The sequence below is a fragment of the Lonchura striata genome, chromosome 1A (assembly GCF_050655825.1).
Source record: "Lonchura striata isolate lonStrDom1 chromosome 1A, ASM5065582v1, whole genome shotgun sequence".
Taxonomy (NCBI): domain Eukaryota; kingdom Metazoa; phylum Chordata; class Aves; order Passeriformes; family Estrildidae; genus Lonchura; species Lonchura striata.
The window spans coordinates 3,324,272-3,352,148 of record NC_140741.1 but is presented as its reverse complement, the minus strand read 5'-3'; the positions used below and the strand labels follow the sequence as shown (position 1 = coordinate 3,352,148).

Below are 27,877 nucleotides of genomic sequence, written 5' to 3'. Positions count from 1 at the left end.
CACTTCAAACAGTTGCACAGCACCTACCTCCCAGTACACTAAGCACACAGCTCAGATTTGTTCCCACTTGGTCATCCTGAACTATGGAGGAAAACAGTATTTCCCTCCTTATCATACCCATCCCTATTCAGTAATGGTATTTTATTTACAGTTCAAACCTATTGCATATTCTTTGTCTGATATCCTTTCAGTTTGCTAATAATCTCCAATCAGTATCTGAACCCTGACCTGTGGTAACACTGGAAATAACACAAAACACAGAAAAAACCACAAAGGCACTGTTTCATTTAGTGTTTTGTCTTTCACCTGCAAAAACTAGAGTGGAACTTGCAGCTTCCCTGGCTGGATACAGAACAACATAGGCACATTAGACACATAAATGAGACTACAAAATCCTCAAGCAGTTGGAGGAGCTGTAGAACTCTAGCAGTGATTCCCAATTTTGATTGTCTTAATAAAATATCTCTTTTAATCTTCCTCAATTCTCTATTAAAGCAATGAGCACTTCTCCATTATAGCAGTGGTCATTTCCCATCAATTCAGCACACATTTACTCAAACACTTGAAGGAAGCTGTCAATGCTTTTTGAAGGTGAAGGTTTGTTGAGGCTTTTCAACAGTGGAAACATCTATGTTTTGTAGGTTCTGCTAACCAGCATGAGACACACTTCCATCTTTCTTAAAGCCTTCCTCTTAATTTCTGGACATAAGAGCAGAAGTATGAAGAGCTGAGGACATTTCTAATCGAGCTGTAAAACTCTGCAGGGTGTGGTGCATGAAATCCTGTCCTTTTTTGTGTGTGAAGGATTTCTTTACCGAGTAATGGCGCCAACCTGGATTCAACAACCCTACATAAATCACTGCCAGTTGTGGCTAAGCTGTAATGTTAACCAACCAATTTAAAACCATTACTGACATAGAAACATGTATTTAGAGATTTTGTGCCAACTATGAAACCACACAGTTTTTCAATCATGTGAACAGGATACTCTATATGGAATGCTAAATACTGAAAGCCACACTGGTTTTGGGGTTACCTTTCTTGATTGTTCAGTTTGGCATAGAGGGATTTTACCAGCTCTGGACATTTCAGCAAATGTTCTGTAACAATCAGGAACCTAAGGGAAAAGAAAAAAAGTCTTATTGCAGCTACAGAAGCAGTATCCACATTTACTCCAAATGGTGCTAGTTAGTTTTACTTGCAGATTAATGTGCGTCATGCTTTTGGTGCTACTCGCTAATAGATACAAATTGGCATAAAATAATTGCACATTGTCCTGCAGTTTTTTCCCTAACGTAGCAATGACCATTTCTCATCAGTTCAGCACACTTTTACTCACATGCTTGAAGGAAAGCTGGCTGGAATCTTAGGCCAGCTATATACACCACAATTCAAACAATGAAACACTCATCCAATGGTTTGTGCATCTAAGCAAAAAGACAAAGTTCAAGCTTGAAAATTTTTATTCTATTCATCGCAACACTGTCTGTAAGACCAAAGAGTCAAAAAAGTGCCCAAATAATAGATTGATTTTTCTTTAAAAAAGGAAATCTAACAAAGCATAAAAGCAAATAGGAACTTCTTTGTCAGATGCAAGGCAGCAGAGTACTTTTCTCAACTTCAAAAACATATCCTCCTTGTGTAACAGATACCTAAGCTGAGAACCAATTCTAAGTCCTTGCTTTACAAGGCAAGTAGATATAGAATCAGAGAGTCTCATATTCTGGAAGGGACCCACAAAGATCGAGTTCAACTCTTGGCCCTGCACAAGACACCCCCAACTTTAACACAAGGATCTTGCCAGTCAAAATACAGTGAAGTATATTCTGTAATCAATTATCACTGCTTTCCCTTTCTCGCACCATATTCTGGGCTTCTGTCTGGAATACAAAATGACCAACAAATGACTCAAAGTTGACAAACGGGCCACTGGTTCCCTCTTTCTCTTCACCAAAATGTTGCAAGGGATTTATGATACTAACCTTCCTCAAAAGAGAGTCTCTTTAAAAAACAACCTATCCAAAACTGGCAGTGACTCCTCTTTCTTCTTAATATTTTCTCTGGAAAATACATTAAATCTTGGCCTTGTGCTAATGCCACTATTTTCACTGTTTGCTTTCCCAAGCACCATCCACAGAAGTCCATCGCAGGTGTCAATCATTAATTCCAACCCAGACTCATAATCTCAGTTATGGGAAAAAGACTAAGTAGGTAAAAGTATTTAGCTCTTCAAATCACATCCTCAGGAGCACTAGCAGTGATATTTATGGTGCATAGGTACACCCAAACTAGATGATCCATTTCTAAAGTAGCTTGTCTAGCCTACAATACTTACAAGTTAAGTGTCACAGCATCCTGTGAGCTGATGAAGTTACAGAGAAAGAACAGCTAAAATAATATTAAAATCAAGTGATTTCAATACTCCCTCCACCTCCTCCCTAGTTTTCCCTTTAGTAACAGCCTTTATTTTGCATAGCCATAATCTCTTACATAGTAATAAGAAGATCACAATGAAGCCTTCCAGCTGCAACTAAGTATTTTTTTGGACAAGTGCTCAATGCCAATTGGGCAAATAGGAGAATAAGAGGTCCAAAAGATTAATAGCTATTGAAATTCTAATCCTAACTGTGGACTTAGCCAGCATCTGATTCAGTTCTGAAAGCCTGACATTTTTAAGAGGGGGAGGAAGAAAAACTATTTTCTACTGCACTTCTTTTTACTGATATTTGCACGTTTATTCATTAAAAAATATGCCGATGTGTAAAGAATCATCAACCCAAAATTGGCATGCTGAGGGGTGTAGCATTGATCCAAGAGTTTTTAATACAAATTTCAAAAAACATGAAGAGTAGACCAAAGTCAGCAGCATGAATGTATCCAACTAAGCTGCACAGACTCATCTGTAACACCCAAGCTGAGCCATCAGCAGGGCAGTCAAGGGGAACTCTTCCACATTCCTGAACTAACATCTCACAGCCATCCACAGTTAAACCTTCACAACCATCACAACCAACTTCATTTTCCATGGATTTAAGTAGAATCACAAACTTTTGTGTGGAGCTGCAGAAGAAAATAGCACAGATCAGTGCTGTGCAGAACACAGAACATGGCCTAAGAATGTACAAAGTTCAGATGACAATGCAGTAGAATAAAAAGTGCATTTGAGGAGATAGCCTAAAGCTCGATTTTTCTATTTTGCAAATGGGGCTATTTAATCTAAAGCTTAATTTTCATGTTTAAGGCTATGTGGAGGAAACCTTCTTGCCTACTTTTCTTATAATTAAAAAGTGATCAATAATTATCACAGAAAAAGATCTGCTTCTACTAGGTTCATGCTCCTGATCACTGCTGCAAAGTGGAAGGCCCATAGTTCAGCTGTTACTTGGGTCAGTGCTCCTGCATTTCCTCACACACATTTTGCACCTTCTGCGGACTAGACCTCTACTGCTTGAAGAGCTTGGAATATTTTAAGACTAAAATTCTGATTCTTATCTTCTGGTTTCATGATGTGATGCAACAACTCCGAAAACAAAAAGTTATGGCTGTCTCATCCCTGGAAGTGTGCAAGGCCAGGCTGGACAGGGCTTGGAACAACCTGGGATAGTGGAAGGTGTCCCTGCCCATGGCAGGGAGTGGAAGGAGATGAGCTTTAAGACCCATTCCAACCCAAACCAGTGTGTGATTCTATGAACTATCTGCTTCTGTATTTAAGTGCCCCTTTTACCTTATCCACTTTCTGCACTACTGTATCATGAAGAACAGAGCATGAGCATCATCACTGAGAGATAACAGAAGAACCAATAGTGGAGTAAAGCACTTCCAACTCCTTCACCATGCCTAGAAATTTTGGAGGTAGCTAAGCAAGGATGCAGCAAATTCAATGTACTATCTTTAGTCCCCCCAGCACTCCTGTTTTTCATTTGTGGCACGGGAAAAGAAGAGGAAAAGTAAGATCATCCATGCTTCTGAAATAGAAAAAGATATTCAGTTTTGGGTTACTGACTGAACATGGCATTTCAAATGCACACAAAAGGCTTTGGTAGGAGATTTAAGCTCTCTTTGGGGGCCAATAGCAGAACCACGGGAATAAACTGAAGACCACTGTAATTTACTGAAGGAAATAGTGAAAATTAAAGCTGTTATGCAAGCGTAACACAGTAAGAAAAGAATAGTGTTAAATATGCCAATCTTCTTGACTCTTTAAAAACTGTTTGGCTAAAATCCTAAAAAAATCAAGTGCTTCCATGGTAGATAAATACAGGAGGAGATGTTCAAAGACTTCATAACAGCACAAGGGCTGTATTGTACCAAACTGAAGTCCCAAAGTAGCCAAGACAAAGTGTTATGAGTTACATTTGCACTCAGTATATTCCAGATGGCCACTAAGCTTGCTCCAATCAAAGCTGGGTGTAAGCAATCAACTTTATCATCAAATGTCATGTTCCATATTAAGTTGATTATATCCCATTAGCAAATTTAGGGAACAATCTCCTCAGTGTTAGAAAAAGAGGAAGACAACCCCACATGTTTTCCATGTACAAAGAACAAGACATGGCAATTCTCTACTTCATCAGCAACCTTCTTTTTCAATCTCAAAACCAAAAGCATTTTTCATCACCCTACAATAATGCCACTCTATCCAAAATATTTAGTAAGAACTAAATAGCTATCTTTTTACTATAATTTAACAAACAAATGTAATAAATCATCACATTTTAAATAAAAGTAAAGAAGAAAGTTCAGCTACTTTCGGCCAACCTTCAAACTCTCATCACCAGCCTTTTTATATGCTAAAAAAGCAATATGCCTCATGAGGAATTATTTTGAATCAGAACATATTTTAGAAAAAGCATATTTTATCCTTGCACAAAAATAGAAGAACACTACCAAAACAATTTAAATAAACAATTACAAGTATAAAGATATTAAATTACAAATGGAATGCGTGCTGTCCTAAAATCACTAGAAAAGAGGTAATTCACCCCATTCCCACACCAACACTTCTCACTCAGAAGGAGAATAAAGAAACAGATTTTCATATGGAAGGCTTGGTCCTAGTATCAAATATTACAATACTCCTCTCCTGTGAGGAACCAAGCACAACAGTCAACATCCTTCCATCTTCCAAAGGCATTCCCCCAGTGAAAGCATCCTCCCTACTGGCTATGATAGCCCCCACCAAGTAAACTCTGAGGTCTAGAAGACTAAATTCACATTATGTGCAGTATTTCTCTGATTCAGAAGACACTCCCACTGAATTTGACAGTTACATCTGAAAGGCACTAAACAGAGATTAAATCTTATACATAAAACTGCAATAATATTTTTCTTAAAAGCTACCAAGAAATAAATGGAAGATGATTACCAATGGCTAATAGGACTTCCTGCTCCCCCCTCTCCACAATATACACAAGAAGAAAGAGGTGACAAGATAATTAAATGTATGAGGCTGAACTTTGAAAGACTGAGGAAATCTGTGCCAATTCACTCCTACTGCAAATAGAAAGTAGAAGTTACTCATATCTCTAAAATTAAGGAAACTTTTCCAAGCATTGGTACTATTTAAAACCACAGCTGAATTTGGAGCCTGCAATGTAACTTCAACATTCCTGGAATGAAAATATAGTTACTTTCTGGAGAACAGAGGGAGTGGAGGGCATCCTAAACTGTCTGACAGAAGAAACCGAGTTGCCAGCCCAATGAAAAAAAAAAAAAAAAAGTTACTTCACCCCCCACACCCCAATTAAGCAAAAAGAGCAGTACTGAAGAGTTCTATCCTTGCCTTTAAATCTGTGCCCATAGGCGAGACTCCTTGCCACAGGAGTACCAGCTTCTGTTCACACATATTTCCATAAGCCAGGACAAAAACCCCAAAGGCAAAAAATTGGGGAGGGGTAGCCCCCCATCCTAATCTTTACAGTCATCATTGAGCTGTGGTTTCAAAAAGAGAAAGTGGATGTTCAGCAAAACTTACTTCAATGCCAAACAGCTGACCACACTCCTACTATCATTTTTCTAAAAGCTAAAAAGCACATTATGTCTCTTATTTTAAAATGGAGGATTTTTGTACTTTGCTCTTCAGGAATCAAAAATACAACCTGTTTTTCCTAAGCATATTGGCTGAACTGCCCCATGCACACACTTGGAAAAACTGATAACAGAAGCTATACTCTCATCAATAATGGAGCCACCAAGGTATTTCTAAAATAAACAGCTTTTAGAACACACATTGATATTGGTCAGGATAAATTACAATGTATTTTTTTATTACTTTTTCTTAACTATTTTAAAAATACACATATTTTTCACATTCTAAAATAGATCTCATGTGGCATTCTCTGTTGGTTTCTCTTCTAAATTACTGTACCTTCTACACTATGTGACATACTTCGCTACTGATTAACACAAATTCAAAAGGGAGTGAGTGAGGATGTATGTGAAAACACAGAGAAACAACTTTTGAAAGGCTCCACAATCTTCCAGAGCCAAAGGATCTCTGTATGTGTTTAGGAAAAGCTATTACTGAAAAAAAAAAAAAAAAAAGACAGAGCATTTCTTTGGAACTGCATGGGAGTGTTTAGCAGCAATGTAAAAATATATCATCTAATAAATGTTAATTAATATTATTTTAATATGCTATTCAGCATCTAACATTAAAAATGGCAAAGACAGCAATATGTAAATAATCCTGGGGCTGTTGAGAAGATCAAGCTTCTAAAAGAGAAAGAAGGATGCATCAGTTATTAAATCATTAGAATATTTATTAAATGTGTGTATTACATTCTCCAGCTGCACAGATTTCAGAGATAGAAACATTTCTGAGGCTGACAAGTAACCACAAGCTTAATGAAATGAGCCTTCAGACCATCTGATCTGGAGAAAAACAATCACAGAAGAACTGAACACAAAATTTGACCAGGGCATTCCTTAGAAAACAGACTTCCTCCTTTACAACTATTTCTTAGGTCACAGCATGCCACAAAAATACTTAACAGAATGTGTATCACACAAGAAACACCCTTAGATGTGCATCACAGCACTGTTACCTCTAATTCTTTCAAGTTCTAAGGCAACTTTTTGTTATGTGGTCAATGTACAAAATTTTAAAAACTGCATCAATGCTTAGCCTAGAAATTCCACTATGCTGATCTGCAGAACAGCTCTTCTCTGTTTCAAAAACTGCTTAGGAAGTGAAAGACTTGGCTTTCCATCACTGATTAGAATTAGAAATTGCTGAACTGAGGTTTATTTCCCATGACCCACCCCTCTCAGGAAGCAGAGGTAACACCTCAGATATTTCCTCTTTCCTGACCCAAAATCTTAGCCCTCTACCAAAGGTCTTGTGACTCAAGAAGTAGGCAAAGGTGACAGGAAAATTCCAGAAAGCTACATCCAACCTTTAAAGACACTTCCTCTGCCCCTTCTAACTGGGAGAGGAGTTTATGGCAGACAGAGGAAGAATGTCAAAACGTCTGCTACCAACTGCTGCCTCTAAAAAAGCTCTGAGGAACTGCTCAAAACAATCTCACATTTTCTTGGATGCAAAGTGTCTACAGAACTGCTGTGGACAAAACTAAGCACTCGGTTTGTCACTTTTGAAACAGAAGTCTCATTGTCTGACTCTAAACTTACATTTTGCTTTTTGAAAACTACTTATGTCATAAGCAAACTGCCCTTGCCATTAAAAAAGCCCAGCCGCAAACAAATTTTGGGTTATTTTTTTCAGTACAAAAGCAAGCTATAAAATGACATTTACTTTTCATTCAATCATCTCAAGTCTGTGTTGAGACTTTCCATACCACTTCTAACACACCAACAATTCTTCCTAATTAAATCTTGAATTTAAACACAACCTTAAAGAGAATGCTACAAAAACCACACAATTAATTATTCTCCCCTTGGAATACACGGTGTAACAATTAGCTGAATGTGCATCCTTGCTATGTAGGAGAGCACGTTTATCAAAGGCATAACTGACAACAATATCTAGAAGAATACCCATTAGTAAAAAATACAAAAGTTCAAAGGGATAAAATCACTGATTAGGTACTCTTAAAGTATGAAATGAAGATTCACAAAAAGTCTTCCCTGTTTTGGCATAAAAATTACTGGATGTCACAGTAGAAAATGGCTATATTAGAAAAGGAAGAATGGAAGAAACCCCAGGTTTTATGTAGCACTCCCAAGCAATAGACATACAAGTCTTCCTAGCATGACATGTCTGTGAGACCATGATTTAAAAACTCCTTTGAAAACCAGACCATGATTTGAAAATTCCTATGTCCTCAACAAAAAATGGAGTCTTAATGTAGCAACAATCAAAAGAGTCATGAAACTACCATGGAAATTATCTCTATTATAAACTACTAATTTCTAATTAGATCTTAATTTACTGCTTTGCAGTGTGACAAGTTTATACACTTCAATACAGTGATTTACACCAGAAAAACACCTAATTAAGAGGTGAGGAAAAAAAATTTTAACAATACATACGACCACTCAGAATCCAAGTGTTCTTTGTAGACTCTCAGGACATCAAGAGCCACAGTCAAGTTCCCAGGATCCAGCAGTTCTCTCACTCGCTCTGAATTCAGGCAGGTGAACAGAACCATGCAGCAATAGGTGACAATTTTCTCATCGCTGTATGTCAGACATGTCCTTCAAGAGAAAATAAAGACTTAAGGGCAAGTTGAAACAAACCCTGGAAAAACAGGCAAGGGGCACTGAGCTTCCTGAGCTGTCCTTTGCTGTCTTTTAGAGAACACAAAGTTTGTCATTGCCTAAGAAGGACAAAAGTCACCTACAAGAAAAATAACCAACTTGCAGCTGAAGGTCAAACTTGACATAAAGTCTACAAAACTGCTAAATTGGAAATGCTTTTCTTACCGTAAGGTCTTGTATACTCAGTGCTGTCAAGTGGGCTCCAAAAACCCATGGAAAAGGATTATCAAATTGAATCAAAGCAGCTTTGTTACCAGCTTACTACAAAAATCTGGCTGAACACATCAACAATGCTGTCATGTGTCTGCACAAAACAGTTTATGTAATATTTCCTTACACGTATGTCATCAAATCCCCAGGAAGATATTCTGGTGAGGTTAGGAGGGGGATGGAAGGATTGAAAGAGATGAAGATTAAGGAACTTTTATAGATTACATCTGATCCATCAATACTGACAGATCTGCACAGTAGCAACATGAGAAAAGAAGATGCTGTGCTGTTGGAAATGAGTGTAACTACTTGAAAACATGTCTGAAATAAAGCTTATGTTTGAAGCTCATAATTTGAAATAGTTTTCTTCCAGTTTTTGTTAAATTAAATCAACTTACTGATAGTTTAGAACAAGCAGATTTTTAAAGGTTCTGACTCCTGTGGTTGACTAACAAAAAACATCTACAGGATATGGTCTCAACCAGTTCATTCTCACCAAAGTTATTTTTCAGACTTTCATGGTGCTAGCAAAGGCACAACTATCATGTACAAAAGATTTGAATACAACCACAGAAGTGACACTAGAAAAAAACCCGCATCCATACTTACAAGAAGAGATCTGGGAAAGCACACTTCCAAATGCTATTCTGGGAATCTCCATTTCCTGCTGCAATGTTTCCAAGAAACTGAAGACTACAACGAAGAGCTGAAAGAAACCAAGAAAATACATTAACAAGAATTCAAAGCAACACTAATAAATTTCACAAAAATTACATACTTTGGTATTCCAGATACACACTGTAGAATCCATCTCCAGGAAGCTTTAGGTGCAGTATTTCACATGTACTGTACCTAAATATTTGCATTTCCTCTTACAATACAAATAATTTTACCAAGTATTTCAGAATTACACCCAAGACTTGTCCGAGTACTATGCACCGGCTACAAGTGATTACAAGAACTAAATAACAGGTTCTTGCTTCTCATATTATATTCTGGTTAGCTGGACAAATCATTATAGACTATGATTATTATCATAATCTATATATGATTATATAGATTACGATGTGCTCAATACCTTCTATCCCAGAATTTCTATCCTAGAAAAATGAAAGCCAGCTCTCCAAATAGCTGTCTCACCATTTTTGACACTGAATTTAATATGCCTGATTTCTGTTCTTACTCCAAAGGACTTACTTTAGCCTCCTCTCAATATAGATAGTAAATACAAGAAGATTTTATTTTACCACACAAGCTAATATCCTAGAGCAGCCACCAGAAGGTGTAAAGGTGTAAAGCCATAAAACACAACAGCATGAACCCAAAGACTTCACAAAATTAAAGCACTTATTTTGTCCTTATCAACAGCTCTCAATAGCCTGACCCTTATTAGTAAGTTGGCAAAGAAACATGAAATTACATGTTCAAATTCAGTTTAACACATAGTACAAACAACAGCCTAATGCATATGGAGGCACCTAGTATTGCCAGGTTGTGCAAATCTAAAATCAGGTCTCTTGGAAAGGTGCTGGGCCGCTGTGCCAGCTGGCAGCCAGATTACCTAAACAGGTATGGGCATATGTCCTCTTGAGAACAACAAGAAAGCAGGTCTAAGAAGTGGTCACTTGGGCTTAGAAAAAAGTAACTTTTTTTTTGCCATATATACATATATGTATATATTTAAGCCCAAAATACATATGCATTCCCCATAATGCATTTGAACTATATTTTCCTGTAGTTATTAAGATCTCTGTTCTCTCCCCCTGCACATCTGCACTGGTTTATTATTTTCTGCTCATCATTGTGCTTCCGCTTCTCCCACCCATCTGGTTCTCAGCCTGCTGACTCAGGAGTTTATGAAGGACAGCAAGCATGGGCGTGCCAGCAGACATTTTATGGAAATACTTCCTTGCTAGAAAAAAAGAAATCCTAGGTAGTAAATCCTAGGAACAGGGTATTATTTCCCTTGGTGAATTCCTTACCTATACAGCTATAAGCAAGGTCTCCCAAAGGAGCATAAGGTTGGTTGACTATATTCCAATCTTTCCCTGAAATTTGCTTGACCTTTTTCAGCTACTACACCTTGGTTGTTAGAGATTAGTCTGTCCAAAAAGTTTTACAGACGAAGGAAAAATGTTCAAGATCTTGTAAAGTTACCATTCTTACTGTAACAAAGAGGAAACGCCATGAACACATTTATAGTACAGTAATAAATAGCTGCGAATTTCAGTATTTGTGAAACCAACAAACACTGCACTTGTCCAACAGTGACGTCCTGAACAAGGAAGGAAGATACAGGAAAAAATGACAATTCTGTGGATGCACCCATGTAAAAAACCAGTTTCATCACTAAGTGCTTGTTCTTGACCAGTAAGAGTAAAGATTTCTCTTTTAATTGGAGGACACAAATCAACATATGGGCAAGTGGATATTCTGTAACCTATCACATCTATTCCCAACTAAGCAGAGATAATGCAACATTTTGCTCTACAAATTTTGCTCTACACTTACATGAAGAATCTCATCAATTTGGAAGATGTGATTCTACAAACAGAAGAGAGCAGCCAAGGCAGCTGAGCAAAGCACAGGGTCCAGGTCACACAATGCTCAGCAGTCACAGACAGAAAGGCACAAACAGCACGAAAAGCCATTATACCACACCTGGAGTAGCTCATCACAGAATGTTCTCCGAACCACATCACAGCAATATCTGTATGGTTGTGTTTAAAAAACTGACACCTCTCCCCCAGAACTCTACAGGTGGTGGTCTTGGAATACATAAATGTCTCATGCAGTGCTTCTCTCCAAATATAACTCCATGGAAAATGTACTAGCCTAGCACCAAGCTACCAAGAGACAGTAAATTTTGATAGAAGCACTGAAATCGATACTATGGTATTATGCTTTAAGTAAGAAAATCCCCAAAAATCCAACTAGAGAAGTTAACTCACAGTGAGGCACTTGTGCGTTAAAAACGCAAACACTGCCATAAAAAGAAAGTATTGCATTTTGAACTATGGAACTCTTTTCTTAGCATTCACTTTCCATGTTTTTCTTTTCTGTTTTACCTCCATTGGACTTGACTGCTGCAACATATGATTGAAGTATGCTTGGATATCTGTACAATACATATACTGCTTTTCTCCTCTTTAAGAATTTCTTCATCATAAAATCAAAGAACTAGAATTATCAAACTTGGAAAAGACCTGTAAGATCATGAAGTCCAACTGTCAGCCCAGCACCATCATGTCTACCATTAAAGCATGTTCTCAGATACCACATCCACACCTTTTGTGAATAGCTCCAGGATGGTAACTCCACTGCCTCTCTGGACAGCCCATTCAATACCTGCCCACCCTTTCCATGAAGAAATTTTCCCTGGTATCTAATGTGAACTTTCCCTGGCACAATTTGAGGCAATTTCCTTCCATGGCCCATGTCCTTATATCGAAAGCAAGAAAATGTAAAAGCTGATGAAGACAGACTTCCATTCTGCCATCCAATCAATAAGCATGAGCTTTCTGAAAGGAGGGAGGGGAAAAGAAAAACAAAAAAGAGGGGAAAAAAAGACAAGACAATTTCACTTATACCCAAAAACGTACAAACTTTTACAAAGCTAAAAACAGTATTTTTAAACAATTCAGTAGCTATCAGCATAGCTATATTTTACTTTAAAAAAGGTTACTCCATGTGTGGTCAAGAAGAGTATTTTTAACCTGATGGTCAACCACCATGAAATTCCATGTACTAAGATGTAACTTCTGATACACAAATCAACCCTGGAGCTGAAGAGATTTACCCTCACCAAGATTTCAACAGCTCCTGTAAAAGCAGGTGTTCTTTAGCAAACACACAAATTACATGTTACTTTCACAACCAGTCTGCAATAGCTTAAGGAAACTTTTCTAGGTTCTACAAAAATAACCTCTTTACACAACAGGGCAAAGGGCACAAGTAGAAACACTGACTCTTCACCTAATGAATTCTGGTACCTAAATGTTTGTCTGCATGTAAACTGAACACTCAGTGCCAAAGGTGAGACAGATGATACTTGATGCCCTTGTATGAAGATGTTTAAATGCACTCCAGCAGTTCAGTACCTTCAAGATCACAGCTCCCTTTCTTCCTTTCAGTCCTTTATTATCACAGAACAACTGAGCCAGACTCCGGTGCATGCTTTTCATTTAATCATTATATTGACATGAACTCATTTAACATATACCTGATATGGTCTAGAGGACCACAGGGCACAGGATTGTGTCCAGAGGGGTCTGGGATATCCCCAGTGAGGAGACTCCCCAGCCTCTCTGGACAATCTGCTCAGGCTGGGTCCCTGCCCAGGACAGAAGCTGTGCCTCCTGCCCAGGTGGAGCCTCCTGGGCTCAGTCCCTGCCCGTGGCTCTGGTGCCATTGCTGGGCCCCAGAGCAGAGCCTGGGCCCTGCTCGGAGCCCTCCCTGCAGCCAGGGACACCCAGGGCTGAGGGCCCCTCTCAGCTGGGGCTCCTCTCCAGCTGCACAGCCCCAGCTCCCTCAGCCTTTCCCTGCCAGAGCTGCTCCAGTCCACACAAAGACATAATTTCAGAAAGTGCCACTTGCAGAATCATATTGTGTATTAGATGAAAATCAAAATCCCTGAAGTTCTGAGGAGAAAGATTTTAAGCATTAGGATTTTATATGGATTTTTGTTTCCTTCTGTTCCACATGGTTCAAACAGCAGCCCACAAACGTGCTCAGCAATCATTTCAAAAAACCTTGACAGCAACTGTAACAGCTTAAAACAGTCCTAAGAGATTTCCATTCTTTATTTGGGTCAGACAACACAGTGATAGTTGTGAGTACAAGCCTCTGCCTTCACTGGAGTTATAAAACAAATAGAGATATAAAATATATCCAACCAAAGCACACACAAAACTATACATTGCTTGTCAGATTGCAAACATAAGACTTACAAACTTGCATCTATCTTGATCCTCTAACCAGTAATAATACAGGAAAAATAAAGCTGGAGTGCCCCCTCTGCACCGGGGTAGCCACAAAGCCTGCTAAGACCTGGGACCATGTCGCCTGTGAGCTTTGCAAGTCTAAACTGTGGGCTGTGAGTTGTCATGCAGAGCAGCTCTGGATGTTTGTGCATAATGGCAGAATGCTTTGTGATAGACTGCCTGTCCCAGAAAAATAAAACCTCCTACTCAGCATAAGGTGTAGACCTCTATTACTATAAAATGTGAGTTTCCACCACTATCATCCGGTCATTGACTTGTTTCCTTGTGGCTGCAAGTTAAAGCAACTTCCAGTCATAAAGAGTTATTTGCCTTTTCACCACCATGAATCATACCACAAATACTGATGAAAATGTATTTTCCTTGGAAAATAGTCTGTCTAGACTACCGAAATTGAATGTACAATACATATACGGGCTCTGTCATTTAATGGTATTAAAATAGTACTTAGTATTTTATTACTGTAAATAAAATTATTGTCTAGCTACCTTTTATATTTCCACCTTGGTGTTACTGCACTTGCTGCCGTGCAGACTAGTAACCCATTTTTACCATCTGTGGAATACCAAGAATGTTGTGTTTAGTAAGTTTCTGCTCGTCCTCCCCTCCATCTCCTCCACCTCAGAAACAAAGTTGCACTCTTTTTTTTTTCCCTTCCCCTTTAGAAGTTCCAACTCTAATTTTAAAAGAACACTATGTGCATTGATTGGACAACTCTTGTGTTCTTGGAAGATAAATGTCTAGGCAAAATATCAACACTTTGTTCTGACTTAAAAGGAGAATTAAATGCAAGTAAAATTCTTGCCACACTATTAAAAACATGGAGTTACAAATAAATTATAAGGAAGCTGTAAGAAACCATCAGACCACATATCAAATTAGCCTCTGATGCAAATTAAGTTCCAATGAGGTCTCATAATGGGAGATTAAAAAAAAAACTTGTGCATTTGCTACGAGTCAGTTTGACAGACCTCTTGAGGTTCAAACTCATATAGCACTAACAAGGCTTATTAAACACAGCACTAGAACAATTTTCACTATCTCCTGTTATTTTAATTGCATCACTTCATTTTTAGAAAGTAAACACATGTGCTCATTTCTTTAACAAATTAGCTATTAAAATCTAAAGGCATTATCAAATGGGACTCCTGTTACATCCCCACAAGCAGCAAAAGTAGATGCCCGAGATTACTCTCCTTATGTGAAGTGAAACACTTTTAAGTGCTTGCAGATCTGGGAACTACCTTTATTCCCTTTCTGCATGCATTACGATGTAAAATCTTGCTCGTGAATCAGCCCAAAAGCTGAGTCTAAATCTAAAGCAATGTCTCTTTAAAGTCCTGCAGCAGTGAAATCAGCAAGTTTGAAGTACTGGGGAGTCTCAAACCAGGCTTAAACCATACCAGGAAACCAAGAAAAATAAGAAGCACTGGCCACCCACTATGCACTATTAGTGGTGTCTGACTGTGAGACACACTCCTCCTACATGATACTTTGCACAAGTCTGAAAAGAAAAAAATTATTAGCACGCGAAGTACTAACCAAGTTTATGAGCAAATTTCTCCAATTACTTTTGATAGCATATTGTGTATGTTGTTTCATTTAACCCAAAATTTCCACTGAAGTGCATATATTTGCCCTCAAAGAGCTGAATAATCTTTTTCTGTAAGTCTGTGCAAAGACTATCAGACTTCCTTCCCACTTAGTTGTACCATTTATATTCTGTACCTGGCTGATAAATGGACCACAGTCTTTCGGAATACAGAATTACTAGCAAACTTAGACTTAGTATTTTTACTTGCATCTCCACATTAATGTACACCAACCTTTTGGGGCATTATCATTTACTTTAATACCTGTACAGGCAGCTTACCTCTTCTCATTGCCATGCTATGGTCCCTTTTGTACCACACGCGGTATATGCCCCAAGGATAGAAGAAAAGGAAAGAACTCCATGTGTCTCACAAACTTTCTTCATGTCTCTACATACCATGTAACTTGGCAATATTCCCTAAAATTCTCAACAAAAAGGGAGAAACACATTTCTCTCCAAGCCCAAAGCTGCTAGCAAGAAAAGGTGCTGCAGAATGGGAAATAAGTCTTGTAGCTTTGTGTCTGGAAAGTCATGGTTAGACAACTCCCTCTTTTCCACCAGAATAATGCTCCTGTAACTGGAGAGCATGGAAGTTGTGTCATGGCAATGATAAACAGTTGAGAGAATGACATGTGTAACTCCTACATAATTATAACCACTTGGATTTTTATCCCAACAGGCAACAGATGCCTCCCATTGCTCCCTCTGCCCAGATATTCCTCTAGCTTCTTTCCATCTTCATTCCCCCTGGAGGAAAAATTATAGCCCCCTTGGGGCCTCTGGGAGACTCTTTAAAAGGGATATTTCCTCTCAGCACATGTGAAAAAGAGTTAAGCTTCTTCTCCCTGCATTAAATTTATGATGCTCTGTCTTTAGGAAGCTCTCTGCAATTGAAAGGTTTGTTTGCGCCATTCTTCCCACCTTTATCTGGAGATCCTAATGTTCATGCTGCAAAAAACATTGTGACCATCCTAAATCTGGGGATGTTTCTGCAAGGTTTGATTCACATATATTTGTGTAGAACAGAAACCTGCCTCATTATGGATCTTGCTGACATTATTTGCTGGGGTAGGGTAGGGGACACTAAAGAGCAAGGAAGGAAGGAAAGGACTAACAGAACACTGTATTTAGAGATCCACAGAAATACAGGCATTACCATTCATTTCAAGCCTCAACCAAAGTAACCAGAAACCATTCTAATTAAATAGACATCAGCAAACTCCTATTTCCTTTGTGCTCCAAGTGGATATCAGTCCACATTATAAAACCACTATGCATGTGGCATAAATCAGCAACATCTTGGCAGGCTATACTAAAAAGCCTCCAAATTGCAGGAACAGGAAAAAAACAAACTAGCTCTACACTGTCTAAAAGCTGTACCAGCAATGAGACCAGGGAAGCCCAGAGGGCAGCCCACTGACCTACTAATTGTTCTGACTTACAGACATTTCCTCAGGTTACACTCTCTCCTAGAAGAAGCAAAACCATTTACACTGACACAGTCACTGCCTCTGCCTCCCAGTACAGCAATCAAAACATCTTTCCATGAGTACCATGAGAAGGACAATTTTGACCACTGGTACAAGTATCAAACTGCTGGAAAGCACCAGCTTTTTAATAATTATTTCCAAGTCTGTTTCCAATGCCAACCATGGCATCAGTACCTGACAGGCAAACCTCATTAGGCAGGATCTGGTCTGTAGTTCAAATTGTGCCTCCACAAGCTGCTGCAATAAAATATTTTTATACTCACATATACACAGTCAATAAAATAATTCAGTTCAGCATAGCTTAAACAGAGAAAGACAACTTACAGAGGCCTGGACTGACAAGACACGGGTGAATGGCTTCCCACTGCCAGAAGGCAATGTTAGATGAGCTATTATAGAGAAATCTTTCCCTGTGAAGGTGGTGAGGCCCTGGCACAAGCTGCCAAGAGAAGCTGTGGCTGCCTCAGACCTGGAAGTGTCCAAGGCCAGGTTGGATGGGGCTTGGAGCAACCTGAGACAGTGGAACCATGAGAGGGGGTGTGGACAAGATGATCTTAAATGTACCTGCCAACACAGGCCATTCTGTGATTCTACATCAGACCTCTACTGCAGAAACAGCAAGGCTCAAGGAGTGAATCAAGCCCACATTGGGGGGGAAAAAAACCCTACCATGAATCACTGCATTCAAACAGTAGGACATTTAGACCAGAGTTAGGAAAAGGTTTTAAAATGAAGACTTCCATGGGACCAATAAGGGATAAACACAGCAAACTGGCGCGTACTGTATTTGGACACAAGAAAGAGCTTACAACTACAGTTGCCTGTAGTAATGAAGATCCAAACCCTGCTGGAAGTTGGAAGCCCAACTCCCTCTTGCCTTTTTTTTTTTTTTTTTTTTGCCATTAAGATAAGAAAGTGTTGCATTTAAGTAGAGTCCTTGGTCTGACAATGGATCCTACAATGCCCTTTGTCAGTGGATCTACTCAAACCCCACTCTACTCCAAATGTTAAAAAATCAAAAAAGAAATTAAGGCATGCATCAAATTCCCAAATGAATACCAGAAGTCACAGCCAGCATTACACAGACATGTCCTGTTGAAAACACTGGTTACAGTGGTGTTTACCTGAAATCTCAGCTCCTGCTGCATGACACAAGTGTGCACAAACACTCCAGACCTGCAGGGCATAGGAAGCTGTGCCCATATGCACTGTGCAAGATCCAAAGTGTGGGAACTCCCAGGGAATGGGACAAGAGCTAACCACTGCAGGCAGGGCCAGTACAACATGCACAAGAGCTAAAGAGAATTCTGTATTTACTAACTCAGGACAACTCAACAATTTGAGTGCTCCTGGTCCAGGTTTGGCTCTTTTTCTTTCACAGACAGCTGGAAGTGGTGTAAAGGCTGGTTCACTGTTTTGGAGTTTCTGCAAAAAGGCCAAAGCACAAAGCCTTGGAACAATGACCTGAACCAAGACCCACCCAAATTCGAGTCTTTCCACAACCTTCAATGAATTTTGGACAAAACTACAAGAACCAAGAGAATGTTCTTGCCCACAGGAAGTTGCATTAGGTTGACATGATTTGGGAACATGAAGTCACACAACTGGAATCCTTGCTATAGGTGTTCTGAAGACAGTTAATTAAAAATCTGTGGCACCTGTGCATCTGGTAACTTGCCAGTGCCCAGCAGCAAATTCTGCCGTACCTTTAACCAGCCAAGGGACAACTGTCTGCTGCTAGAAAACCTCACAATAATTGCTTCTTACCATTTATGTTTCTAGGAGATGTTCACACTGACTTTTAAGATGAACTCAGACTCATTAAGAAAAAAAAAAAGAAAAAAAAGAGGTACAACAACAAAAAAAAACCTCAAATGGTAGAAAAGAATAAACCAATTACCTAAAATGTTCCTGTTTGGTAAAGTAGGAAAATGCTCTGAGCTATAGCAATTAGGGGATAGCAAAACTCAAGAGGATTTTCTTAAGCTATGGAAACATGAACCCAAAATCCCAATACAAGTGCAACTAGCAGTTTACTTCTACCAGATAGCATATCAACTGATTGTTAGGGCACACACTCCGCAAATACTAGAGACCATGAAAATCCCAATATTATTTTTACAGAATGGAAAAACACAAAGGCCAAAAACAACACCAATAACTCAAATAAAAAACTCATGCTTATGTTTACATAAAAGTTTGATGAGTATAATATATTCATCATACTCCCACAATTATTCCCCAAAAATACTATAAATATTATTTTGACAATGTAATTATAGTTTTTACTTTAACAGTGGCAGCAAAGTATTGGCACCAGTCCCCCATACAAAAATCCTAACAGACAAAGCAAAGATCACACATTGAAACTGGCAACTCTTAAGGTCAGGGCTGTCCTTTATTCCTATGTCTAAAAAAAGTCTGTTTAAGTTAGCAGATGGTTTATTTAAGCTGCAATACATATGTAGTTTTAATTATGCTAGCTTTTTTTTTTTTCCCTTTGTAAGCAAAAGAAAACCCCAAATACAAAAATAAATGGTAGTGCAGATTTTAAAATTCTCTTTTCTTGCATGCAACGGAGGTATGTTCTTTCATGCTACTTTTTGGGAATTAATCCCATAGACTGTGGGTAGACTCAGGACCTGCTTTCTCCCTCTTCCTCTCCCTCAAGAGAAAAGCTACTGTGAACCTAAATAGAGAAACTTCACCTATCAACGATTCTTGATGACTGCATGAGAGCTAAGTATTATATTTATAACCACTCACTCATTCCAGGTAAATCAGCAAGTAACATGACTAGTACAAAAGGATCTGCAGCACAATAATTTACTGTGTTTGTGATCAAACACCCCCAAGATCTCCAACATAACAGTATGCCTTCTCCTTCACAGATAAATATTTGGGGCACTGACATGGGAAGAGAGGAAAGATTAACTTTCTTTCCTTAATCCTGTTGGTTTAAATTTAGTAGCCATTGTCTATGAGAGTCTCCAGGACACAATTTAGGAATTACACATTCTCCAAATCCCTATAAACAAGCCTGTGTGAAGACACTTGCTCAAAGACCTCCTTTTATAGACAATAAAACTTGACAATGGTTTCCCAAATGCATTGGTGAGCTCTACTATGATGTCTGTCCTACCAAAAAGTGTGTTCCACCACACTATCTAAGCAAGTTTTAAAATATTTATTTTTTATACAGAAAACATTAATGGTAAATTGGAAATTAAACCATTCAGTGCAACATGATTAAATAACTACAAAAAGAAGTGAAAGCAAAATGCAGTTTTTTAAAGGAATAAAACAGAAGAATGAAAAATACTGGACAAGGGATAAAAGGGAAGCAAAAAGGATAAGAGTTGACTCTTTTGGTCAATAGTGGCATTCATTAAAGAATATTTATCTTCCATAACTGACCACTCTGTTTCTCTTTCCTGTTGATTTAAAATACTTTACTGATTGACCAGGTATTTCAAAGAATAGGTGAAAGGTAGATAGACTGTGATGCCAGTACATAAACCTCTAATGCTCAGATTTTCAAACTAACTAAGCCTTAAATGCCCAGGTTTTTCTATTCACTTCTTCTGCAAAGGTACCACTCCAATGCATTTCCAAAAGTTCAGGTAATTACTTCCAGCTCATTTTCCTATGGCCAAAATAATTTTTTAAGGGGACCATAGCCTCAAGGGAAGACTTCTTCCCCACTTTCTTCTAGGGGAAGAAAATAAAGAGATAAATAAATATTGACAAGAAACAGTAAACAGTTAAGGACACATGGTTGCCCATTTAAGAAGGAATTCAGGAAGACCAACTCTGTGTGCTCTGGCAGGTTTGAAAGCATTTCTTTCCCTTGCTCTTCTCTACCTTCAAAACTAGCTAATTTTGGAATTTCCACTGTAATTCCAAACTGCCAATCCTTGAGTGCAGAAATGGAAAAGGTCAGAGCAAAGAAACATCTCCTGGCTTTTTTCGCTGAGTGAGGACAGAACTGAAAGTTTTGTTTCCCCTACACCCTCCTGAAAAAGTAGAAATCACTTCACTGGTATTTACCCATTTTTGTTTTTAGGAATACTTTTGTAAACATAACAATTTAACCTTGTTTTACTCAAGTTCTTTTCCAGAAAAACAAAAACATTTGATTAAATCTCTCTTTTTCTGTAAATCTTTGAAAAGTACTTTGAATTAACAACTTTTTAGAACTGAGAAGGTACCAAATTTAGGAGCTGGAAATTTATTTCCTCTTGCCATTTATTCTCAGTGATCTCTCCTAATGAAATGCCAACGTGATTTTCTAGTACGTGAGTACTTACGGCTCATATGTAGTGACTTTTGAAACGCAGCATGTCTTCACCTTCAAAAACTTACAAAAAAATCAAGTATCCTTCTCTGCTCAGCCATGTGATGTTCTCCTGTAGACCTCAGGGGAGCTTTTGTCTTATGTCATCAAGGACAAAATGCTTCCATCCCATTTGGCTTTTGCAAGAAAATCTCTGGAAACTATAGATAGGCCTAGGTCTCTTACATGTAATTTCTGAAGCATGTGCATACCCTTATGTTTTTTTAAATTTATTTTTAGTGTCCATGAAAGAGTGATATTTTTATTGATACAGAGTCCTGAATCCAAAGGTAACTCACTGATCTCTCTTCTGCAGAGTGGTTCTCCTACACACTGATGAATTACAAAACACTTCCAAAGGCACTTTCTTCCCAGACCATGAGCAACCCATAAAGCACCAAAGGGTCAAGAACAACTGGGTTTTCATTAACTGAAAATATGCATGAGAACCAATCAGGTCCAGAACAGATGGAGTAGCTCAACAACACTGTCTGAGGATGAATCCATGGTACTATTAATGGTCCTGGTGAACAGAGGAACGAGGAAAGAAAAGGTGGCTGAAGAGAGAAAAAAAAAGGATAAAGGAAAAAAGGATAAAAATAGGAGAGAGAAAAAAGGACAGAGAAAAAAAGGGAGAGAAAAAAGCAAAAAAGAGAGGAGAAGAGAAAAAAACAGAAAAAGGAAAGAGGGAAAACAGAGAGAGGAAAAATGGAGAGAGGGGAAGAGAGGGGAAAAAAAAGGGGGGAATAAAAAATGCTCAAAGAAAGGAACATTTTTTTATAGCTCCCTTATAAGAACATGGCATTTGTACTACTTGAAAAATGCTTAAAATAAGGTATCAGATATTTTCCCAAACATTTTCCCTCACAAAAGGAAGCATGAACAGGTGCTAGACATATGATATTCATGCTGCTGAACTTCCTACCAGAAAATGCTCAAGTTACTATAATAAGCACAGTATGAAAAAATTTACATAGTCACCTTTCATCACTGCTCTTAAAGGCATGCTGTAAGTTCTGTTCTGAAGAGAGTATCTGTAGCTGTTTAATTACACCTGAACACATTGCAAAAAATTCCTGTTCACAGATTCAAGCTACAATCCAATACATTTTAACCAAAGTTTCTGGACATTGCTGAATTATGAGCAGAGACCACCCCAAACCTTGCTCTAACAGGTAGGAACACCTGGACACAGGTTTTGGCTGAGATTCCCAGCGGTGCCTGTGACACAAACACAGGCTCCAAAGATGCTGTATCAAAAAAATTCTGTACCAGCAATAATGGGGCAGCAGGATCAGGGCAGTGACTGTCCCCTGTACCAGCACACTGCTGAGGCACCTCACACCCTGTGCTCAGTTCTGGGCCTTCACCTAAAAAAAATACCCTGAAGGGATTGGAGCATGTCCAGGGAAAGGAATGGAGCTGGGGAAGGGTCTGGAGCACAAGTCTGATGAGAAGCAGTTCAGGGAGCTGGGGGGGCTCAGCCTGGAGCAAAGGAGGCTCAGGGAGGCCCTTCTGGCTCCGCACAGCTCCTGCCAGGAGGGGACAGCCAGGGGGATTGGGCTCTGCTCCCAGGGAACAGGGACAGAATGAGAGGAAACAGCCTCAAGCTGTGCCAGGGGAGAGTCAGGTTGGGCATCAGGAGGAATTTCTTCACCAAAAGAGTGCTCAGCCATTGGCAGGGACAGCCCAGGGAGGTGGTGGAGTCCCATCCTGGGAGGTGTCCAAGGAATGACTGGATATGTCACTCAGTGCTCTCTGGGTGACGAGGTGGGGATCAGCCACAGCTCTTTCCTCTAGCAATCTATAAGGAACAGTTCAGTGAAAATAGAGCTGAACTAGACTTCAGGCTGAGATCTTTTTCAAGCAGTCTAAGAGAGGGTCAATTCTTAACTGCAATTCAAGAAAGAATTAAACTTATTTATAAAATAAATCCATCAGTATAGTCACATCATAGTTTTTGTACATGCATGCAAAACAATACAGCATAAGCTATACATTTAACAAAATCCCCAGCCTTACCAGTCAGTAACAATTCTTCTTTGAATTGTATTCCATGAAGCAACTTTATCAAATGGACAGATGTAGAGATGAGACCCAAGTTCCTGTTATTAAATTGGGAATAAAACATAATTATTCACTTGATATGGAATGCACTCAAAAAAATTTAAAAGGCTTTTTACCAAAGTTAACAGGAAATCTTTAGCATCTTCAGGACCTCTGAAACAAAAATAGTTTATCCTACATTACTGTCTGCCTATCAGTAGCTACATTACTACCATCAGAAGCAAATCAAAGGGGTTTATTGCATCATCCTGCATTTTACACATTTTGGACTCAGAATCTTCAGAGCTAAGCACCCTTTCCTCCCTTTTTGCTATTCTTCCTACCAGACATTAAACATTAGCAAGTTATTTCTGTAATTTAAATAGCTTTATTTCTGTAAGAACTTTGCTTTGTCTGGATGTCAAGCATCCAGAACAAGAGTCGTATCCTACTTCATAATAAACTTGGAGGATTTTCAATGCCAACAAAGCAGTTAGTGACAGCTACCAAAAAAACAACAGGGCAGCTGAAAGGGGAACATGCACAACTCTCAGAGAGCAGAGGAAGCCAAGTAATCATTTAGCCTTTCTCCAGTGAGGAGGAATCATAGGTAGACTCTCAGAATGACTTGCACTACAATTTCTGTGGCATTAACAGAATTCTGCCCCAGCACAGAAACTAAGACTTGGTCCCAGGTCAAAATTACATTCAGTTCAGTAAACCAAATTTGACATGTCCCAAGAAGCCAATTTTTATTACTGTAGTCCCCAATAATTTTTGATATAACCAACTTGTGACAAGTTCTGGTGGTTTTTTTGTTGGTTGGTTAGCTTGGGATTCTCATGGGGCAGCCGAGCAAGGAGGGTGTTTGCTGCTATTTTGCTGAGTTTTTTAAAAACATCAACCAGACTGTCAGGTTTTCACTAACTACAACTAACTGGTTGTATCACAAGCATCCCTTCAATATTGCAACAGACACAAGCAAAGAACAGAAAGACTAAATAACTTAAGAAACCAGATTGATTTAATATCCTTTAAGCTCAACTTGCCTGTATATATGTAGATCAATATGGATCAATATGGTTCAATATGCACATTTCTTCATGCTGTGTTTTGCCAGGAAAGCCAGACAGATTTAAATGAACCTTAAAAGACATGCTAATTCTGTAATTGATTATTAAGACCAGTCACTGATTCATTATTCATTATGTTATAAAAAATTAAAGAAAAAGAAAAAATGATAGTTCTACAGTCAGGCTTCCAGGAGGCTTATATCATTTGTGTAACCAACTTGCATTACGGACCCTAACACTTTGTTCTATTACTGAGCAGGGCCCTAAACTGACCTACAAATAGGGCAACTAATTTTGTTTCTTGCATATTTGAATTCAATTGATTCCATCAAGCAGGAAATGCCAGTTAATAAATCAACTAACAGAACAGTGTAAAATAATCTCTTTTATAAAACCACATAAACAGCTGAAGGTGGTACTTTGGTATGGGCTAAGAGGGTTCACAACTGTACCTCAAGACACGTTGATTCTTGGCACACTCAACACATGCGTTCCTCAGGCATCTGAAGCACTCTGCTATGAGCAGCAGGCAGGTGTCTAAATCTGTCAGCCCACAGGAGTCCTTACAGGTCTGCTCAAGGGCACTAGCAGTGCTCTTCAGGATTTCCAGGACATCCTGAAACACACTTTCTTCTGCTGTTTCTCTGAAATAGATAAATTTGTGAAGTCAGAGCAGCCCATCCTGCCATGCTGGGCATGGTCCTTTGTCCCCAAGGCTCACATCCCAAAGCTTTGGCCTCACATGGGAATGAGACTGTCCCCCAGCAGGGCCTCACACAGACACATCTCACCCACTTCTGAACACCCTGAAGGGCTTCCATGGTTTTTTGCCCCAGAGCAGCTACATCCCACCTAATGTGCCTGCCCAGAAAGGCACCACAAGCCCCACAAGTAGTCCATGGAATCCCATGAGGCTCAACAAGAGCCAAGTGCTGGCACTGCACCTGGGTCAGGACAACCCCCAAGGATCAATTCAGCCTAGGGATGAGCAGATGGAGCAGCCTGGGAGAAGGATTTGGGGGTGGTGGTGCTGAGAGCTGGACGTGCCCTGGCCACGTGTATTGGGAGCCAGAACACCCCCCTGTGCTGGGCTGAGCCCCCAGCATGGGCAGCAGGGGAGTGAAGGGGGGAATTCTGCTTCCCTGCCCTGCTCAGGTGAGACCCCACCTGCAGAGCTGCCTTGAGCTGTGGGGTCCCAGCACAGAAAGGAGATGGAGCTGTTGGAGAGAATTCAGACGAGGCACCAAGCTGTTTAGACAGATGGGGCAACTCTACAATTAGGAAAGGCTGAGAGACTTGGGAGTGCTCAGCCTGGAGAAGCAGCTTTGAGCTGACCTAAACAATGCCTTCCAGTACCTGATGGGAGCCTGCAAGGAAGATGGAGATTATTGACACCAGCCTGAAGTGACAGAACAAGGGGCAATAGCTTCAGCCCGATGGAGTAGGTTTAGACTGAATGTTAGGAAGAAATCTTTCCCTGTGAGGCCAGGGAGGTCCTGGGACAGGTTTGCGAGAGAAGCTGCAGCTGCCCCATCCCTGAAGTGTCCAAGGTCAGTCTGGACAATGCTTGGAGCAACCTGGGGCAGTGCAAGATAACCATGCCCATAGCAAGGGTGGGATAGGATGAGTTTTACCGTTCCTGGAACCCAAGCCATTCTGTATCTCTAGGATAACTGGTGCTACCCACAACTAAGAAACAAACACCTTTTCTCCCTGCCACAGGCACAAGGCCTGAGCACACTGCAGCTCCTCATGGAGCCCTGGGGCAGGACAGATCACCCCCCGACACACGCACAGCCCCACGAGGAATCCGGGGGTGCAGAACCTCCCCAGGACTTGATGCGCACCCCCACGGGGGCACCGAGAGCCCCTTTCCGAGCCACGTTGGGGCAGGACCGCGCCGGGAGCCGAGCCCGACATCCAGCGGCAACGCCGCTCCCTGCTCCCCTCTACCTGGGCTGCGCCTCCCGGAGCAGAGCCGACAGCGCCCGCACGCTCTCCAGGCGGGCCGCGGGCAGCGCCGCCGCCATCGCCCGCCCCGGGCCCGGGACCGCCCCCGCCGCCATCGCCCGGGACCGCCCCGGGACCGCCCCCATCGCCGACCCCGCCCCGGTCCTGGGACCGCCCCCGCCATCACCCGACCTGCCCCGGGTCCGCCCCCGCCCGCGGAAATGGCGGCGGTGCCGCGCCGCCGGGCGTGAGGGCCGCGTGCGGAGGCGGCAAGATGGCCGCTCCGCCTGAGGGGCGCCGCCTTCCCTCAGCTGCGCCTCGCCGCCCGCGCCTTTTCCCCTCAGCAAGCTCTCCGCGCGCCGCCCGCTCCCGTCACGCCGCGCGCCCCACACCGCGCCGCGCGCTCCTGGGGAGACCCGTCTCGGAGCAAAACAAATATTAAATTAATACAAAAATACATGAATTGCGGGAATTATTATTTCATGCTTAATGTCCTAATTATATACAAATTTACCAGCTTGTGGCAGGGATGTGAAACTAGATGATTTCTAAGGTCCCTCCCAGTCCAAGCCTTAATACTACTTTGCTCCAGGTTTTGAAATATTTTTAAATTAAATTCTACATTTTTAATATTTGTTTTTTATACATACCGTTCAGCATTTTCTAAACATGTATGAGAAGTTCATCTGTATGTGTGTGGGTGGGAAATTAGCTTCCGATGGTCAAAAAGACTAATTGTGACTGAACACTAGAGAAAGCAGACTCATTGCTCTTGCACAGTGTGCAATCACTCTCCACATTAAACCTGCTGAGATTGCTCTGTATTTGCAGAACTCCACATGAGAAACTCACTTTTTGGGGACTGTGGCAGCCATTGCTTAGCATCTGTGGAGCAAAGTCTTACAAAATCCTGCATGAAATCCTGGAAATGCTATCTGCTTTCTGTTGCTTGGCAAATGTAATTCACCTGCTAAGCTTGGAGGCCAGCCTGGCTACTTCAAATATCTCACAAAGGTGCTGTTGGAGAAATGGGAATACTGTCTGAAATTCTATCTCATTCCCAGAAAATAGAAATAAATGTGCCTACTAGGGAGCAGAAATAACAAAAGAACTCACCACCACTTGGTTGCTCCCAGAGAGTAAAGAAGCACGTGCTTGAATATTTTTGAGGAACTCACCAGTTAAGCAGTCTTCCTGAACAGAGGTGTCAAACCAATGAATGGAGGAGCAAAGGGAAATGCCCACAGGGAATCCCACACTGCTTGGAAGTGCTTCCATGTACCAGCATTGGTGTACCTGCCAAAGCTGAGAAATTTGCTGCAGGGAAAAAACAAGGCCTAAAAGAATGAAAAGCAAGGAAAACTCATATAGTGACTCAGTATCTCCTATTTTGGATTACTGCTGGTGTTTGGAATTGGAGAACCGTAGCTATGATCCTGACCAAGCTTCATACTGAG

At 40.3% G+C, this 27,877-nt stretch overlaps 1 protein-coding gene across 50 annotated transcripts in view; it reads right to left on the bottom strand.

Moving 5' to 3' along the window:
- ATXN10 (ataxin 10) overlaps positions 1–26,573 on the bottom strand; it is a 215,073-nt gene extending 188,500 nt beyond the window's left edge. For all 50 annotated transcript variants that reach the window (XM_085570120.1, XM_085570121.1, XM_085570122.1 and 47 more), the window contains exons 1-6: positions 26,424–26,573; positions 24,923–25,114; positions 23,374–23,456; positions 9,541–9,637; positions 8,494–8,658; positions 1,037–1,117 (exon numbers count right to left, since the gene is read on the bottom strand). In XM_085570120.1, the coding sequence (XP_085426246.1) occupies positions 1,037–1,117; positions 8,494–8,658; positions 9,541–9,637; positions 23,374–23,456; positions 24,923–25,114; positions 26,424–26,566 (761 nt within the window). In that variant the 5' untranslated portion in view covers positions 26,567–26,573. The remainder of the gene's footprint in view (positions 1–1,036; positions 1,118–8,493; positions 8,659–9,540; positions 9,638–23,373; positions 23,457–24,922; positions 25,115–26,423) is intronic.
- Between the last annotated feature and the right edge of the window lie 1,304 nt (positions 26,574–27,877).